Source organism: Oncorhynchus mykiss, chromosome 5, assembly GCF_013265735.2.
Source record: "Oncorhynchus mykiss isolate Arlee chromosome 5, USDA_OmykA_1.1, whole genome shotgun sequence".
Taxonomy (NCBI): Eukaryota; Metazoa; Chordata; class Actinopteri; order Salmoniformes; family Salmonidae; genus Oncorhynchus; species Oncorhynchus mykiss.
The window spans coordinates 36,533,919-36,553,561 of record NC_048569.1 but is presented as its reverse complement, the minus strand read 5'-3'; the positions used below and the strand labels follow the sequence as shown (position 1 = coordinate 36,553,561).

The 19,643-nt window shown below is 45.8% G+C and overlaps 1 protein-coding gene across 3 annotated transcripts in view; it reads right to left on the bottom strand.

Annotated features, from left to right (window-relative positions):
• The window catches only part of antxr1b (ANTXR cell adhesion molecule 1b), a 50,239-nt gene that overhangs the window by 16,082 nt on the left and 14,514 nt on the right, over positions 1 to 19,643 (bottom strand). For all 3 annotated transcript variants that reach the window (XM_036977389.1, XM_036977390.1, XM_036977388.1), the window contains 15 exons: positions 13,988 to 14,059; positions 13,709 to 13,780; positions 13,417 to 13,498; positions 13,196 to 13,226; positions 12,810 to 12,889; positions 8,653 to 8,721; positions 8,469 to 8,549; positions 8,217 to 8,277; positions 7,688 to 7,786; positions 2,778 to 2,847; positions 1,967 to 2,045; positions 1,681 to 1,776; positions 1,489 to 1,530; positions 724 to 819; positions 431 to 598 (listed from right to left, as the gene is read on the bottom strand). In XM_036977389.1, the coding sequence (XP_036833284.1) occupies positions 431 to 598; positions 724 to 819; positions 1,489 to 1,530; positions 1,681 to 1,776; positions 1,967 to 2,045; positions 2,778 to 2,847; positions 7,688 to 7,786; positions 8,217 to 8,277; positions 8,469 to 8,549; positions 8,653 to 8,721; positions 12,810 to 12,889; positions 13,196 to 13,226; positions 13,417 to 13,498; positions 13,709 to 13,780; positions 13,988 to 14,059 (1,198 nt within the window). The remainder of the gene's footprint in view (positions 1 to 430; positions 599 to 723; positions 820 to 1,488; positions 1,531 to 1,680; positions 1,777 to 1,966; positions 2,046 to 2,777; positions 2,848 to 7,687; positions 7,787 to 8,216; positions 8,278 to 8,468; positions 8,550 to 8,652; positions 8,722 to 12,809; positions 12,890 to 13,195; positions 13,227 to 13,416; positions 13,499 to 13,708; positions 13,781 to 13,987; positions 14,060 to 19,643) is intronic.

Genomic DNA, 19,643 nt, shown 5'->3' with positions numbered 1-19,643 from the left:
AACTCTCACTAACCTCTATCTTGTTAAGCTGTTCAGATGTGTTGGCCGCGCCCACTAATTGGGCACACCGGATCTTAATGAGTCTTGTTTCCTTTGAAAGTGGGCCTGTTTGAATAGACTAAAATGAAAAGCTTTGTATGTGTAAAAAAAAACATGAGCTGCTAGCTCCATCCCTGTGGTGCAGTGGACTAATTCCATGGATAGAGAACAGAAGATCATGGGTTTGAATCTCACTGAGGCCATGCCACAATTAAAAAAATTAATGTGTTTGCATGATTAATGCCTAAGCGAAGGAGTGTCAAAACAGTTAACCTAAGCTAGTAGTGTTATTAGAAGTCTTATTGAAACATGTTCTCAGAATGTTATTTTATTACCTATAATAGCTTCACACAACTTCCAAGGAACCAAATATGCTAGCTGGATACAATACCTTTATAGGAGAGTACCACTTCTGGGGACTGATTGGTTTGTGAATGCCATTGTTGAAAGTGTGTGTTAGTGGCATGTCAAACTCCTGCTCTGGCATCCTGACACGGGCATTCTTGGCTTTCTCCAGTTTGGCCCCCTCCTCAGTGGAACCCTTGTCACCCCACCGGACCTGAGCAAGGACAAGCAACAGCAGCCAGTCAGTGGCAGGGGAATGGTATTATAATGAGCAGTTGGATGAAGTTGGATGAAGGGCACACCAGGCCGAGTACAACAGTCAGTGTATGTCTTTCTCACCTCCATTCTCTTGATGCCACCAACACCTCGGCCACCGTAGTATGAGGCATCCACAGTGGGCCACCTCTTCTTGGGACACCCGTCCTCATCCTCATCCTAACACGGGGAAAAATAGATCCCTCAGATGGTAGCTTTGCCCTAAAATGTTCATGATATCAGATGCCTACTACTCCCTTCAGCCAGCTCAAGTCAACAATACCAGTGGTATTGTGCCAAACAAGTAAGGCAGGCATCACGCTAAACTTGATGTCCTGATCAAGTTCAACCAAGTCTCACAAAGAAGTAGGTAGCATGGCATCCCTGTGTGGTGTGGCCAGGGAGTCATCCTGTTAGAAGCTCCAACCACGTCTGAGAGCCTGAAAATAGTTGTAACTAAACTTGTAGCATAACTAAACTCCTCTCTATCGAAAGAGCTGGGCTGCTATCCAGTTTACCGGACAGAAAAAACATATTTAAAAAAAACAAACAAGATCAGACAATCTGCCCAGTCTGGTCCTGGCTGCATCCAGCACCATTGAGTGGAACTTGTGTCGGGTCAAAATGGAAAATGTCAGCTGTGAGTCAATAACTCAGTCTAATCCCTATTATGCTTCTACAGGTTCTCAGAGCTCTTTGAGGTAGAGGCTGCTGGCTGTTTTCAGATCGGACAACAGGAGACAGAGAGACACACAGAGAGTCTGATTTTATGGTATGATAGTGGCGTTTCAACTCTACAGAGGCACGGGCCTAGAGACAGTAAATAATAAGAAAAAAAGCTTTACTCACTGAGCTGTCCTCCATTACTGGAGGTGGAGGCTCGTGGATGATCTGCAAAGATGGAAAAGACACAGAATCCTAATATTCTGTTCCACAGGAGTTAATGACTATCCTATTGACACATGCATACATGGCAGAGTCTCTGCTTGGGTACAGGAAATTGTTTTGAATGAGAGAGGTTGATAATGAGAGAGATGTTACCACTGTGCAGCAGAGAGGCCAGAACCACCAGAGCAGAGCCAGCGTCAGCAGGAGCAGCAGGATGAGCAGAGCTATGGCCAAGAACGTCCCATCAGACTAGGGGAGGCAGGGAGAGGAAATAAGGTTAGAACCGGGTGTACTTACTCTGCTTGAACACAAGCTCTATCACCTCCTAGGAATAGATACAGAAGAGTAAAGTACTAAAATAAACCATTCTATTAGAAGCACAATACTCCATGTAACCATGGTTGAGAGATTTCCTGTGTAGAGAAGGGTTGGTACTTACACAGCTGACTGTGGTGATGGTGACGGAGCTAGATATGAAACTCAGGCCATTGTTCATGCTGACGTGGAGGGTAGCTTCCCTGAAGGAGGTGAAAGGGGATAAGGGAGGTGAGCGGGAGGGAGGGAGAGGTGAAAGAGAGGATGGGGAGGTGAGAGTGAGGGGAGAGGTGAGAGAGAGGGGATGGGGGAGGTGAGAGGGGATGGGGAGGTGAGAGGATGTGAGAGAGAGGGGATGGGGAGGTGAGAGGGAAGGAGATGGAGAGGTGAGAGAGATGTGAGAGAGAGGGGATGGGGAGATGAGGAGGGAGAGGTGAGAGAGGATATTGAGAGGAGGGAGGGAGGGAGGGAGGGAGGGAGGGAGGGAGGGAGGGAGGGAGGGAGGGAGGGGAGAGGTGAGGTGAGTGAGAGAGAGAGAGGGATGGGGAGTTGAGAAGGAGGGAGAGAGGGGATGGGGAGGTGAGAGGGAGAGAGGGGATAGGTGAGAGGGAGGGGAAGGTGAGAGAGAGGGGAGGGGAGAGGTGAGAGGGAGGAGAAGGGGGATGGAGGAGGTGAGAGGGAGGGGAGAGGTGAGAGGGGGGATGGTGGAGGTGAGAGGAAGTGAGAGGTGAGGGAGGGTATAATTACCTACACTGTTTATTTGTTTTCCTCTAATCAACACATCCCTCTTTTCATTCCAGAGACCAAGGATAGCTGCTTTTCTGAGAAAATACTGTATTGACTTGAGAGCAAGAGAGATGGGTTGCATTTCATGAGTTGGGTTTGACATGCATCAATTAAAGCAGTGGGGATGTGAGAGTTAAAGAGTCACTTACGTCCCTTCTTCTTCCAATATGGGAGCTGGGCACAGAAGGTAGGTGTCTCTCACTACCAATGGCCTTTTCACTATGGGATTATAGAAGATAACACTTTAGATTATGTGTGTATATGAATACCTAATACTGTATACAGTAGACAAGTCACCTGTATATAGATAATCCCCAGACTAGAAATCCTATAGCTATGCATTCAGCAAGAGGTGCATGGAAATAAAAACAAAAACAAGCAAAATAGTGTACTAGAGCAAGTTCATTTACAAACTGTAGTATTAACGTAATAATCATAGTTAGATTAGCATAATTCCAACGAGTTGTAGATCAAAGTGATTCAAAGAATATAGTTCAAATTGAAATACATTGAGACTATTCGTGAAAATTCCTTGCTTTGTTATTGTCTTTCTAGACCTTAAATCAACTGAAATCGTTCAGCGTGAGTATGGTTTATTTAGCCTGGCTGACAGAATGTCAGGAGATCCACATTCCCTCTGTACATCTGAGAAGCCTTAAGTATTAAACCAGCTGAAGGAAAGCTCTGTGTGTGTGTGTGTGTGTGTGTGTGTGTGTGTGTGTGTGTGTGTGTGTGTGTGTGTGTGTGTGTGTGTGTGTGTGTGTGTGTGTGTGTGTGTGTGTGTGTGTGTGTGTGTGTGTGTGTGTGTGTGTACACACAGACCAAAAATCATTAGGATTTGTAAGAACAGTAGGCATGCTAAACCCCTCTTGACAGCCTGGTCTCATAGACTAGGTGTAACATAGTAAATGTAAATCCAGGACACTCAAATGAGTATGATATGTTACGTTTGGTCTGGTTACAGTACATAAGGTTGCTTAAGGCGAAAATGAAAGCAGGGTGGTTGGTTGGGTGGGTCTAGCAACCCAAAGTTTGCATGTTCGAATCTCATCACGGACAACTTTAGCATTTTAGCCAATTAGTAACTTTTAAACTACTTACTACTTTTTAGCTACTTTGCAACTACTAAGCATGTTAGCTAACCCTAACCTTAACCCTTTTACCTAACCCTTCCCCTTACTCCTAACATTAACCCAAACCCCTAGCCTAGCTAATGTTAGCCAGCTAGCTAACGTTAGCAAACCAAAGTAGAATTCGGAACATATCATACATTTGGTATCCCGGGGAGTGGGGGGATGACCGCCAAGTGCGTCTTTTACATGGACGACGTCAACATTTTATGTACCGACCTTTTATCCGTCGACAGGACTCTGGACAGGACTGACTGGTACGGACGAGCCTCTGGGGCGAGACTGAACAGAGACAAGACAGAGGCCCAATTCTTCGGACCGTGGGCAGACCCAGACTTGACCAGACTACCTCTGACAGTTAAACTGACGGACATAAGGGTACTGGGGGTAAAGTTTGACCGGGGGGGAGGAGGGAGCGGTAACTGGAGCGGAATCCTGGGGACGGTAAGACAGAGACTGGGTTTTTGGGGACTACGACAGCTGACTTTTGAGGGCAAGGTTTTAATCATTAAAGCTGTGATTTTACCTGTGCTTTTATTAATCAGTTCTGTTTTTATCCCCCCTCGAAGGAGCATTTTAGACCTGGAGCGGACGCTTTTTTACTTCCTGTGGGGAGGCAAGTGGGAGAGGCTAAGGAGGGAGGTGGTCAAGAGGCCCAGGTCCAAGGGGGGGAAAGGCTTGCCTGACCTCTACTTGTTCCTGGGCAGCCGCTACACAGCGTTACATCTGACTCTTGCCACCTCCCCGGTCAACAACAAGACCCAGGCCCTCGCACGGTTCTGGCTGGGATCTTACCTCAGGACTCTGAGGCTGATCCCAGTCGACCTGCGAGCCCCAGTCTCTTTCCTGCTACCCCCGCACTACGCCCAGCTCCAGAAGTTTTTAAGACATTTTAAACTGGAAAAAGAAACAGTCACGGTTTTAACAAAACACCGCTCTCTTCTCTCTCTTGTGCAGGATCGAGAACCAGTGTGTCCAGTGCGCTGGCTCGCTATAGGTGAGCCCACAACGGTTTGGCGCAACGTGGCCCATCCTGCTCTCCTGAATCGGCATCGGGACCTGTCCTGGATGGTCGCCCACGAGAACCTCCCGGTCAGGGCCATTATGCACTCACGGGGCATGGCGAGGACATCCGCGTGCCCCTGACCAGGCTGCGGCCAAGAAGAGTCGGTGAGGCACATGCTCTGGGAGTGCAGAGCCGCCAGGGACCTGTGGAAGGAAGCAGGCCCCCTGATCACCTCGTGTCTGCCAGCAGGGGAGGACCTAACACCTCAGCTCGTGCTGTATGGGGTGGGCCGAAGGCCCATTCCATCGAAGGCCTTCACCAAGCTCTGGCCCACCCTCACGTGCCTGAAGGAAGCACTGTGGTCCTCCCGTAACCTGCTGGTAGCGAAAAACGTAGAGACCACCCCCCAGGCAGTGGCCATGGTAGCCACGGAAGCCCTGGGGTGGTACGGAAGGAAGGGGGCCTCGACCCCAGGCGAAGGGTCCCCCACAACACCCTAGGTCCCGGCGGCCACGGCCTGACAGCGCTGCGGCGCCTAGGGCGATGCGCCTAGGGGAGGGATCTCCTCTGGGCCCCGAAGGACGGGACGATGATCTATTCAGAAGAGCAGGATGAGGTGAGCTTGATAAAGACTCACCCCCCTCCTGTACAAGGGACTGAAGACAGCCTTTTAACAAAGTGACTTTTTAACATGGTTTTTCATGTCTTAAAAATGTTTTACCTTTGTTAGATCATTAGTACACATTTTAAATGGCTTTTACAGATTTGATGTTTTTACAAGGAAAGTACTTTTATCCATGGTTGTTTTCATTGGTTTTAACAACATGTGCTTTTTAACAAATTTAAATGTAACTTTCAAATGCTGTGTTTTATGCTTTGTTGCCGTTTTTATGTGTATCAATGATGTAAAAAATGTATGAGCTGTTTTTAAAGGAAATGTGTCAATAAAACTTTTCCAAAAGAAAAAAAAATATCATACATTTTGCAAATTCGTAACATTATTTAACGTTTTGTAAATTCATAACATATTGTACTTTTTGAAAATTCGTCACATATATGAATTGTAATTCGTAACATATCATACTAATTGGATGATGGACATCCACAAATTACTAGATACCATAGGAAACGTAACATACAGTATCATACTAAATGGGTGTCTCGGATTTACATACAGAATCATATGAGACCAGGTTGCTCTTGCTTGTGGCCAAGGCAAACATAGCCCAATTTCCCCTACTGCCTGAGGGAAGAATGCAGAAATTAGACTTCAGTGTAAGAATTGGACTGCTCTCTATACTTAAGATTGCTTATCAAAGGATGTGATTGCAAGTCCCTGATCTATTGGAAATTAGAATTTTTTACAGGAAATAAACCCTGGCTCTTGAAGCTTCAGAGAGCCTTTTACCTGGCTTGATCCCCAATGATCCCCAGAGGCACCCAGCCTACAGCAGATGTGCTATATTAGTTGTGGATGAATGCAAAGGAACAAAGAAATCACATTACATCGCTAACTCAGATCTGTCAATGCACTGCTGCAGACTCCATTAGTTGTAATTTGCCGCCAGTGAGGGTCTTGCATCAAAAGGTTTGTACCACAGTTGCAAAGAAGTTCTTTCTTGGCCCAAAGTCACATTTTTTGTCATGTGTAGGCCACCTTGTGGGATTCTGCTGCTCTACATTGGCCCAAGGTTCAGGGAACTTTTTACTCTGGTTCCTTTAAAGTTTTCATGGGAGGTTTAATTACTTTTAACAATACTGCTACCTTATTTTGGGTTAACTTTTTAAAACTAAGCACAGATAGAACACACAGAAATACATTTCCTTAGATATTAATCATGCAAAAACATGTTTTTTTTTTTATTGTGACACAGCATCAGTGAGATTCAAACCCATAATCTTCTGTTCTTTAGCTATAGAATTAGTCCACTGCGGAACCAGGATGGGGCTAGCATGCCATTTTTTGACATACAAAGCTGTTCATTTTAGTCTATTCAAATGGACCTAATTTCATAGGAAACAAGCACTCATTAAGATCAGGTGTGGCCAATTAGTGGGTGCGGCCAACACACCTGAACACACTTAACAAGATAGAGGACAGAGTTTTGTTGATGCTGAGAATGGACTGCATATTAAATAACATTCTTAGAACATTCTCTGAACTTTACTCAAGGTTTCTTGTTTTTTTATAGAACGTTTTAACGTTCTCCAAACAATTTGAGAACGTCTTAAATTGAACCATGAGGAAACATGTAGGAAAAGTTATGCTGAAGTACTGAAATTCCAACAGAAGAATGTTGTTTCTTAACATTCTCTAAACTATTTGAGAACATTCCCAATGTCAAACCAGTTGGATAACGTTCCTAGAACATTACCAAAATTGAAATGAAATGTAACTATGTTTCAACTCCCAAGTAAACATTCTGGTAAAGTAATGAATTACCAAGAAAATAACAAAATTCCTTAATTATTAAATGTGGTGAGAATGTTCCAACGCCAAGCCACTATCCTGCATCATTCCCAAAAAGTTGTGGAAGGTTGTATGCAAAATAACCATAGGACAACCAGGCTCTCACCAAGCTCCAAGAAACATATGGTTCTCAGAATGTTATTTGCTAGCTAGGCCAACTGGCGCCTGCTTGAACTAATGAGTATTCTTTCAGGCTCATTCCTTTAAGCTCTTTCATGGTTGAAATCCTTTCTCTTTGCCTTTTTCTCACACAGCCTGATGACACAGTCAATAACAGCCAACTCACTGTGGCATTGCTGAAATAGATGTCTTTCTAAGCCTCATTACCCTGCACCTAGAATCCTGTGTGAAAGTTAAAGAGATTGTTTCCTGCTCATTAAAAACAGGGGTGTTGCTGATGAGATTCATTAGGGTTAATGGTCGGAAATTGTTGGTACCGTAACTTCCACTTACTCAAAGTGAGAGTGTCATTGATGCGGAAGCTACAAAGGACCTTCCCCACCTCACGGGCATGTGAGAAACCATTTCCTTTCACTACCACCTGGAAGGACTCTAAGACAGGATGAAAGGGAGGGAACAGGGAGAATCATCAATGGCATTTGATCACCTTGATAACATTGGTAAAGAGGAATTACAGTTGATAATAATATTTTCAAGTCCTTATTTCCTGAGGCCAAAAGCTCAGCAATTATCCATAATGATCTGTGATTATCTGAAATCGGACAATATTCAGGCCAAATGCAGGCTAGGCTGAGCTAGAGAGGATGTAACGTTTTAACCGTGCCTATTTATCTTCAGCTGGCACTTTTCATTTACACAGAGTCAAACACATATTTAAGTCAATCTGTTTCCCCCTTGCTGTGTCATTAGACACAGTAGAAACACATAGTGGATTGATCCGTGTCGTCAGCGTATCAATAAACAAGTGGCAGTGTCATGCAGCTGGAGCCCATTATGAAACCCACTCCAATACACCACTCACCTCCTGCACAGATACTAGAGGGCTCTGCTGCCAGTATCTCAATGCATGATCTCTTCAGGATCTTAGGAGAGAGAGAGAGATGTGGATAATGGAGACAGCGGTGAACAGCACAAACTGTAAATATGTTAGAGTTAGATTTGTGGAAAGTACGTATGCCTTGGTATACTTTCAACCATGTTGAAACTATACCTTACAATAGTGAACAGATGTTTACATCATTCTACCAGCCCCTGACATTGTTGCCCTACTTACGGAATCAATGGCTCCTTGCAGTGCCTCAAACCCATCATTTACAGGGAAAACATGGTCCTTACTGTCGGCTATTGTCCAAAGCTGGGGAGGGAGAAGAAGTTTTATTTAATAACAGTGGAATAACAATAATGTGAGACTAGCCAACTGCTAAATCCCCTGCTCACAACAGAAACATGTGGCTCACCTGGGTTTCATTGAAGTCTTTTACTCCCACACAGTAGACAGAGGCACCCAGTTGACGCGATCGGCCGGCCTAGTGACACGCAAATAGACACGAATGCTCTTTTATAACTCTATATTGACCGAAGTAGAGAGAACTTCATTTGTGGTGTCAGATACTTTGAAAACCAATACAATGCACTGTATAAAGGTGTATCCGTAAAGGATGAGGATGTGTTTTATGAAGCATCTATGGAAGGCTTGCAAGACAGATGGGTTTCTGTCTAGCCTTCTCAGATTGTGCAACCAACTCAGTGGCCTGGTGGTTAGATTGGCACTCAACATTAAGGAGATCGATTCGGGGTAAGGCCCTGTGGCAGACTAGCGTCCTGTCCAGGGGCTGTATACATGTACATTGAGCTGCCTTACGCTACAGAAAGATAGAAAATGCCCATACGGCCAAGACCCTGACTCGGACAACGCATACTTGTCCAAGGCTTACTTACTGCAGGTTTGTGCAGGTACTTAGCCTTAAGTCGTGACTGACGTTTGGAGACACAGGCGTTTGCTGTCTATAATGGCGCAGGCGATTTTGTAGCAGTCCACCCTATCGATTGTTGATGGTTAAATGTAGTGCTTTGAGTGTTCTTCCACAGCCAATGATGACTTCTTGGGTCTTGATGACATTTAATCAAGTCTAGGAAGTTCTGCACTACTGGCCACCGGCCAATGTATAAACAAGATTGAAACATCCGGTAATTAAAAGGCTGAAATGACCAGCTGAAACAACTGATGTAACCAGCTGTAGAGATACATGGAAATGGCAACTCTAATAATAATAATTACATATGATGACAGGGAGTAGAGTATGAAATTCTGCTCTTCCAGGAATGGAATATCCTGTGGAATGTGGCTGACTATTTCCACTCGGCCCACGCTGAGTGTATAGATAGATATTGCTGTCACGTTCTGACCTTAGTTATTTTATTATGTCTTTGTTTTAGTATGGTCAGGGCGTGAGTTGGGTGGGTTGTCTATGTTCCTTTTTCTATGTTTTGGGATTTCTGTGTTTGGCCTGGTATGATTCTCAATCAGAGGCAGCTGTTTATCGTTGTCCCTGATTGAGAACCATATTTAGGTAGCCTGGTTTCACTTTTGAGTTGTGGGTGATTATTTTCTGTGTTAGTTACCACACGGGACTGTTTCATTTGTTTCACTTTGTTATTTTGTATTTCTGTAGTGTTCAGTTTGTCTTATCAAAGTGGACACGTACCACGCTGCAAATTGGTCCGACCTCTCTTACTCCTCATCAGAGGAAGACGACGAACATTACAGAATCACCCACCACCAAAGGACCAAGCAGCGTGGTAACGGGCAGCAGCAGCAGCGATCTTAGGACTCCTGGACATGGGAGGAGATCCTGGACGGCAAAGGACCCTGGGCACAAGCTGGGGAATATCGCCACCCCAAGGAAGAGCTGGAGGCAGCGAAAGCTGAGTGGCGGCGGTATGAGGAGGCAGCACGGCAGCTCGGCTGGAAGCCCGAGAGGCAGCCCCAAAAATGTATTGGGGAGGCACATGGGGAGTGTGGCGAAGTCAGGTAGGAGACCTGCGCCAACTCCCTGTGCTTACTGTGGAGAGAGAGGGACCGGGCAGGCACTGTGTTATGCCGTGAGGCGCACGGTGTCCCCGGTGAGCAGGCATAGCCTGGTGCGATACATAGCAGCGTCTCGTATCGGCCGGGCTAGAGTGGGCATCGAGCCAGGTGCCATGAAGCCGGCTCAGCGCATCTGGTCTCCAGTGCGTCTCCTCGGGCCGGGGTACATGGCACCAGCCTTACGCATGGTGTCCCAGGTTCACCAGCACAGCCCAGTGCGGGCTATTCCACCTCGCCGCACTGGCCTGGCTACGGGGAGCATTCAACCAGGTAAGGTTGGGCAGGCTCGGTGCTCGAGAGCTCCAGTGCGCCTTCACAGTCCGGTCTATCCGGTGCCACCTCCACACACAGCCCTCCGGTGGCAGCCCCCCCGCACCAGGCTGTCTCTCCGTCTCCTTCCTACAGGTGCTCCCGTCTGCTCAGTGCTGTCAGAGTCTCCCGTTTGTCCTGAGCTGCCAGAGTCTCCCGTCTGTCCTGAGCTGCCAGAGTCTCCCGTCTGTCCTGAGCTGCCAGAGTCTCCCGTCTGTCCTGAGCTGCCAGAGTCTCCCGTCTGTCTTGAGCTGCCAGAGTCGCCCGTCTGTCCTGAGCTGCCAGAGTCGCCCGTCTGTCCTGAGCTGCCAGAGTCTCCCGTCTGTCCTGAGCTGCCAGAGTCGCCCGTCTGTCCTGAGCTGCCAGAGTCTCCCGTCTGTCCTGAGCTGCCAGAGTCGCCCGTCTGTCCTGAGCTGCCAGAGTCTCCCGTCTGTCCTGAGCTGCCAGAGTCTCCCGTCTGTCCTGAGCTGCCAGAATCGCCCATCTGTCCTGAGCTGCCAGAGTCTCCCGTCTGTCCTGAGCTGCCAGAGTCTCCCGTCTGTCCTGAGCTGCCAGAGTCTCCCGTCTGTCCTGAGCTGCCAGAGTCTCCCGTCTGTCCTGAGCTGCCAGAGTCGCCCGTCTGTCCTGAGCTGCCAGAGTCTCCCGTCTGTCCTGAGCTGCCAGAATCGCCCATCTGTCCTGAGCTGCCAGAGTCTCCCGTCTGTCCTGAGCTGCCAGAGTCTCCCGTCTGTCCTGAGCTGCCAGAGTCGCCCGTCTGTCCTGAGCTGCCAGAGTCGCCCGTCTGTCCTGAGCTGCCAGAGTCGCCCGTCTGTCCTGAGCTGCCAGAGTCTCCCATCTGTCCTGAGCTGCCAGAGTCTCCCGTCTGTCCTGAGCTGCCAGAATCACCCGTCTGTCCTGAGCTGCCAGAGTCTCCCGTCTGTCCTGAGCTGCCAGAGTCTCCCGTCTGTCCTGAGCTGCCAGAGTCGCCCGTCTGTCCTGAGCTGCCAGAGTCGCCCGTCAGCCAGGAGCTGCCAGAGTCGCCAGTCAGCCAGGAGCTGCCAGAGCCCCCAGTCAGCCAGGAGCTGCCAGAGCTGCCAGTCAGCCAGGAGTTGCCAGAGCCGCCAGTCAGCCAGGAGCTGCCAGAGCCGCCAGTCAGCCAGGAGCTGCCAGAGCCGCCAGTCAGCCAGGAGCTTCCAGAGCCGCCAGTCAGCCAGGAGCTGCCAGAGTCGCCAGTCAGCCAGGAACTGCCAGAGCCCCCAGTCAGCCAGGAGCTGCCAGAGCCGCCAGTCAGCCAGGAGCTTCCAGAGCCGCCAGTCAGCCAGGAGCTGCCAGAGCCGCCAGTCAGCCAGGAGCTGCCAGAGCCGCCAGTCAGCCAGGAGCTGCCAGAGCCGCCAGTCAGCCAGGAGCTGCTAGAGCCGCCAGTCAGCCAGGAGCTGCCAGAGTCGTCCGTCAGCCAGGAGCTGCCAGAATCGCCTGTCACGCCAGCGCTGCCAGAATCGCCCTTCACTCCGGAGCTGCCGGAGTCTCCCGCCTGTCCGGTGCTGCCGGAATCTCCCGTCCGTCCGGTGCTGCCGGAATCTCCCGTCCATTCGGGACCCGTGGCTTGGGTCCCCAGTCCGAGGTCGACGGTGAGGGTCGCCGCGTTAAAGAGGCCACGGAGGCGGGTAAAGAGGCAGAGAAGGACTATGGTGGAGTGGGGTCCATGTCCCGCGCCAGAGCCGCCACCGTGGACAAACACCCATCCAGACCCTCCCCTATGGGTTTAGGTTTTGCGGCCGGAGTCCGCACCTTTGGGGGGGGGGGGGGGGGTACTGTCACGTTCTGACCTTAGTTATTTTATTATGTCTTTGTTTTAGTATGGTCAGGGCGTGAGTTGGGTGGGTTGTCTATGTTCCTTTTTCTATGTTTTGGGATTTCTGTGTTTGGCCTGGTATGATTCTCAATCAGAGGCAGCTGTTTATCGTTGTCCCTGATTGAGAACCATATTTAGGTAGCCTGGTTTCACTTTTGAGTTGTGGGTGATTATTTTCTGTGTTAGTTACCACACGGGACTGTTTCATTTGTTTCACTTTGTTATTTTGTATTTCTGTAGTGTTCAGTTTGTCTTATCAAAGTGGACACGTACCACGCTGCAAATTGGTCCGACCTCTCTTACTCCTCATCAGAGGAAGACGACGAACGTTACAATTGCCAATAGATCATCTATTACTGCAGGTCTAAAACAAGCATTTCTCTCACCTCTCTCTCTGCCAGATCGAACTGATTCTCCCTCAGTTCGCCATCTGTCAAGGCAATGATGACGCTGGCTGTACGGAAACCTGATGGACCAGGACAAGACAACAAGACAACAGTTAGAACAAGACAACAGAGCAGAACAGAAGACTTCTCAGAGGACAGACTGTACTGTCACTGAAGGGGAAGAAAATAATAGGATAATTCAATCGGACACCTCTTCAATTCTAACACTTCTGACACCATAGTTTCTCAGTAAAGGGTTCAACAAGTATAAATAGGTTTGAATTGTACTGGTAGCTTTTCATCCGTGTCTGCTTATGACTGGGAGCATAATGAGAGCTACCCAAATAATTTTTTCCAAGTGCAAATAACAAGAATAATTTACTCACTGTCTCCAGCATAGTAGATTTGTTCACTGGCCTGGAAGAGCAGATAGAAGGGTTTTTAGAAGAATACTTTATTGAGACAGCATTTTGTCTTCTGCTTTTACCCATATAGAGAGATAAGAATGGTTATTGGAACACAAAAATATCTTGTTCTAATTTTTGCAATAGGAAGTCAAGCTGTTGCCTAGTTACCTTCAGCTACTGGCTTCCAGTCCACTACTCACCCTTTGGAACCCTTTGTGCATGAAAGTGTCTCCCCCAGGGTGCACCATACGGAGCTCCTCCAGGCCTGCCCGAATCTGCTCCCTGCTCACACACACACATAAAAATACAGGCCATTTGTACTGTCATTTGTACCCCACAATAGAAAGATTGGCACACAGTACCTTCCACAAAAAGATTGACCAATGAAGAAAATGAGTAGGTCACTAAAGGTGGTGTATTGTGTAAATCCTGCCTATGTTAGTTGTGAGTAGTTAAAGCATAAGCACAACGGTTTGAGGGATTATGCCTTGCCTGTCTTCTGTTAGTTTCATCAGGATCCGTCCCTCTGTAGAAAACACAATGAAGGACATCCGCAGCTGAGGACTAGCGAGAGAGAAGGATGGGGGGGGGGGGGGGGGGGGTTGGGTTATTTCCACAGTTGACTGACATAATCTCTTTGTGTGTTGCTGTTTTGTCCAAATGCTTTGTTCAATAACATGTCTGTTTACATCCTTACTGGACTTGACCAGTGTATATTAATTGAGCTCTCTGGGACATGTAGTGGTGTATCCAGGTGACACTATACTATACCTTATGAATTTATGAGCCAGATGATCAACAAAGTAATATATCTCATTCCAGTGGTGCTGTACACTCCCTGACCTGAAAGAAAGGTTGGAAGATGTCTGTTATTGTGGAGCTGTAAAGCTACCATGATTGACCTATCCACAAACCAATCACTGCTCCTGTGTGTCCTCCAATCAGCTCAATGGCACCCCGCCTACAGGGCATTACCTAATTTGATAAAGGTTGTGTTCCCCTGCTCAGACGTTTCTGATGCATGCCAGATATTACAAAGCCTGGATAGGTATTTTAGGTTTCAGCTAACCACATCATATGTTATAGCAATCTGGTGCATGACAGCACAGTCGATGGCATGGCACCAAAGTCATACAGTCGATAAAATCGACAGACGTAGCAATAAAAAGGCAAATCCAAGGAAACTCCAAGGAGGCTGAAAAATGTAATCTCTACAAATAATTTACAGGACACCTGGAGATTACTATTCCCAACTACAAAAGACAACTATTTTTTTTTCTCCAAGTAAGAAATGCTATTCAAGAATTTATTACACTTTTATTTAAAAAAATGCTCTCTACAATTAACTGGGTTAAAGAAATCCATGACATAGTGATATTGGATCATTCTCCTGGATCATGCTTAATTACACCAACAGTAAATGCACTTTTTGTAACCTTCTGTGCAATTGAGGGAGAAGGGCCTTGATCAGGGAGGTGACCACGAACCCAATGGTCACTCTGACAGAGCTCCAGAGTTCCTCTGTGAGGATGGGAGAACCTTCCAGAAGGACAACCATCTCTACAGCACTCCACCAATCAGGCCTTTATGGTAGAGTGGCCAGACGGAAGCCACTCAGTAAAAGGCACATGACAGCCCACTTGGATTTTGCCAAAAGGCATTCTAAAGACTCTCAAACCATGATAAACTAGATTCTCTAGTCTGGAGATACCAAGATTGAACTCCTTGGCCTGAATGAAAAGCTTCAGGAAACCTGGCACCCTCTCTATGGTGAAACATGGTGGTTGCAGCATCATAATGTGGGGAAGTTAATGTGGGGACTGGGAGACTAATTAGGATAAAGTGGAAGATGAAGGGAGCAAAGTACAGAGTGATCCTAGATGAAAAGCTGCTCCAAAGCACTCAGGACCTCAGACTGGGGCGAAGGTTCACCTTCGGACAATGACCTTAAGCACACAGCCAAGACAACGCAGGAGTGGCTTTGGGACAAGTCTCAATGGCCTATCGGTGGCCCAGCCAGAGCCCAGACTTGCACCCGATCTAATATCTCTGGAGAGACCTGAAAATAACTGTGCAGCAACACTCCCCATCCAACCTGACAGAGCTTGAGAGGATCTGCAGAAAAGAATGGGAGAAACTCCCTAAATACAGGTGTGCCATACTTATGTAAATGTGTGATTTTAGTTTATTTATTTGTATACATTTGCTTTTGCTTTGTCATTATGGGCTATTGTGTGTACAGTCGTGGCCAAAAGTTTTGAGAATGACACAAATATTAATTTTCTGCTGCCTCAGTGTGTATGATGGCAATTTGCATATACTCCAGAATGTTATGAAGAGGGATCAGATGAATTGCAATGAATTGCCAAGTCCCTCTTTGCCATGCAAATGAACTGAATCCCCAAAAAACATTTCCACTGCATTTCAGCCCTGCCACAAAAGGACCAGCTGACATCATGTCAGTGATTCTCTCGTTAACACAGGTGTGAGTGTTAATGAGGACAAGGCTGGAGATCACTCTGTCATGGAGTTCAAATAACAGACTGGAAGCATCAAAAGGAGGGTGGTGCTTGGAATCATTGGTCTTCCTCTGTCAACCATGGTTACCTGCAAGGAAACACGTGCCGTCATCATTGCTTTGCACAACAAGGGCTTCACAGGCAAGGATATTGCTGCCAGTAAGATTGCACCTAAATCAACCATTTATCAGATCATCAATAACTTCAAGGAGAGCAGTTCAATTGTTGTGAAGAAGGCTTCAGGGCGCCCAAAAAAGTCCAGCAAGCGCCAGGACCATGTCCTAAAGTTGATTCAGCTGCGGGATCGGGGCACCACCAGTACAGAGCTTGCTCAGGAATTGCAGAAGGCAGGTGTGAGTGCATCTGCACGCACAGTGAGGCGAAGACTTTTGGAGGATGGCCTGGTGTCAAGAAGGGCAGCAAAGAAGCCACTTCTCTCCAGGAAAAACATCAGGGACAGACTGATATTCTGCAAAAGGTACAGGGATTGGACTGCTGAGGACTACGGTAAAGTAATTTTCTCTGATGAATCCCCTTTCCGATTGTTTGGGGCATCTGAAAAAAAAGCTTGTGTGCAGAAGACAAGGTGAGCGCTATCATCACTCCTGTGTCATGTCAACAATAAAGCATCCACATTCATGTGTGGGGTTGCTTCTCAGCTAAGGGAGTGGCCTCACTCACAATTTTGCCTAAGAACACAGCCATGAATAAAGAATGGTACCAACATATCCTCCGAGAGTAACTTCTCCCAACCATCCAGGAAGAGTTTGGTGACGAACAATGCCTTTTCCAGCATGATGAAGCACCTTGCCATAAGGCAAAAGTGATAACTAAGTGGCTCGGGGAACAAAACTTCAATATTTTGGGTCCATGGCCAGGAAACTCCCCAGACCTTAATCCCATTGAGAACTTGTGGTCAATCCTGAAGAGGCGGGTGAACAAACAAAAACCCACAAATTCTGACAAACTCCAAGCATTGATTATGCAAGAATGGGCTGCCATCAATCAGGATGTGGCCCAGAAGTGAATTGGCATCATGCCAGGGCAGATTGCAGAGGCCTTGAAAAAGAAGGGTCAACACTGCAAAATATTGACTCTTTGCATCAACTTCATGTAATTGTCAATAAAAGCCTTTGACACTTATGAAATTCTTGTAATTATACTTCAGTATTCCATAGTAACATCTGACAAAAATATCTAAAGAAATTGAGGCAGCAGACTTTTGAGAATTACACAAATATTAATTTTCACAAACTTTTGGCCACGACTGCAGATTGATGAGGAGAAAAAAATATTCAATCAATTTTATAATAAGGCTGTAACCTAACAAAATATGGAAAAGTCAAAGGGTCTGAATACTTTCCGGATGCACTGTACATATCCAGTGGAAATTTGATAAGAAACAGCTTTCTGTCCTGAGCTCACTGGTGCAGGAAACTCTGAGGGCCGGGAATAGGCTGGTTGATACAATGTTGCAAGTTTGCTAGCCACTGCTTCAGGCTGGACCCAGTGATAATTTGATACACTAGCAATAGCTCAAGTCGAGACAGATAGAAAGGGAGGCAGAGAGAGAGATGAATATGATTGAAAGAACCAACATTTTCATCAAGATATTTTCTACTGTTTTTATTTGTCGGCTTTAGGCCTACGTATTTTTAATTAGTTGGCGATGGAAGTTTTAGGCCTACTGCTGCATTGGCCTAGAGGCTCTCTCTGAGTTCTATGCTCTCATTTCTTTATCTGCCAATTGATCACAGTGTATCAATGTGTCCATATGCAGAGGTTAGTGCTCTTGCCATAGTTCAATTTGAACTTTTAGATTTTTACAATTTCACTTTAGATTGTTAACCACGAGACAATGATTTAGAGAAATGAAAATATTATTATTGAAATGAAACTATCATGCAGATCGGGAGAAATGGATGGATGCAATTGTAAGTTTCAGCCAAACTTAAAACACACAAGCTGCCTAAGGGCTTTACTATTACAGCCATATAAAACAAATTGGAAAATGCAAGCACCTGCATACATAAACAGAAATATGGAAATCAAAGGCCCGTCCAACTGATTCATTCTGGCGCCTGGTCTGCTGCAAAGAGACATGTTTATGGAGTGAGATAGCTGCCAAAAGGTTGAACGTACGTATCATTAGGATTGTAAGAAAATACATACCTAAATTGTTAAGATTGTAAGAAAAGCCATGTGTGAAACATGAAACGTAAACTTGAAATTAGATCTGTAAACATACAAACCCTATGTTACAACTATAAATTGACATTTACACATTCAATTCTTACTTGACGTCTCCCTTTAATCGGTTACAGATCTTTTTTTATATGTACAAACTTTTGTCAGTAATGTGGCATCAGTAAAGGACATGAACCGAATGTATCTAGTCGAAGTTAGCTAGTCAATCAAGCAACTCTAGCCCAGATGTTAGAGTTGCTTTGCATCTTCGGGTTTCATTTCCAAAATAAAAGTCTAGAGCTTGTTTTAGAACTGCATTCAATAACGACATGATACCAGTTAATAGCGGAGTATAGGCTTGGGCCTTCAGCAAATGACTTCTGTGAGAATGATAAACGGCACAGAAGAGCGTTGTCTAGAATAACCGCTTGAGCTGCAAAATAGAAAGTATTTATGACTTAGGCTTGGCCTATTCCGCTCTCTAAATATGCCATGCTGTTGTGTTATTTAATGGCCATACAATTGCATTGTTTATTTTTATAGCTGCGTGTGGCTACTGTGGTGATCATGTAACCTAATGAATCACACTTTTTCCAGTATTTGGGAGCACAGACTGTAGGACTTATATTAGGCATTTTGACTGTTGTATTAGTAAATTCCACTCTCTATGTTGGCTTACTATAGCCATTTTTATTGCACATTCCATTGCACAGCCTCTGTATCCATATCAATAAATGAGACAAAACAAAATATTGATTAAATCTTGGCTATAACCTGTTCTGGGCGAAATGTCCACGGGGTCCCAAATGATCAAGACTATTTGTAGCCTATTCGTCTTGCCAGATCTGTTTTCCCTATCAGCCACTGCACATGCTTCTTCAAATATTTTGTTAAACATTTATTTAGAGGCTATATTTATAGGCCTGTGATAAAAACAGTTATAAAACACAAAGAGTTCTAAATTACTCTGCAAGATACCAGCACACAAAATGATAGCCTAAATTGCAATTTCTACAAGTCGAAGGACTATTTTTTATTTGGATATAATGGTGGAAAATGCCAAGATTGTTTTAACACTGTTTATGCATCGAATAGCTTTGATGAGTACTCTGTCATCTGTGTCTGTGTGGACTGAGTTGGGCCTCTGGGGCTTGGCGCTGGCAATTGATTTATGATGGCTTGGTGATAGAACCTAGATTGAATTAGTGTTTGTGTACTGAGGTACCAGGGAGGAGATGGCTTTGGTATGGATAGCGGATAAGAAGAAGAACGCTGATTTCTATACAATTGGAACAGTCTTCACAGCAAATGCTATCTGGCTGGGGATACTCCTTTCTCACATACAAATCCTAACCTTTTGACTCATTCCACACATCTGTTGTTAGTCATGTATTCAGGAGGATGTGTCTTAACTATAAAATGCTGTGGCTTTGTTCTACTCGTTGGGTTCTCTCAGCAATCAACTTCGAGTGATTGTTGACCAGCTCCAGTACTGCAATAATTAATCAATATTAAAGTATGATTGTTTGAAGCATCTCTCACTTGGTTAGAATTTCCACCACAACAGGCCTACATTTAACATTGAATTATTAAAGTGACAGGCTAAAGAACTTGAGAATTTAGATAATTTTGAATACTCACATGGATTTCAATAAAGAAATGGATAAGTCTGTTCTATTCTCTTTGATTGAGTTCCTATTGCAACTCAGACAAATGACTGA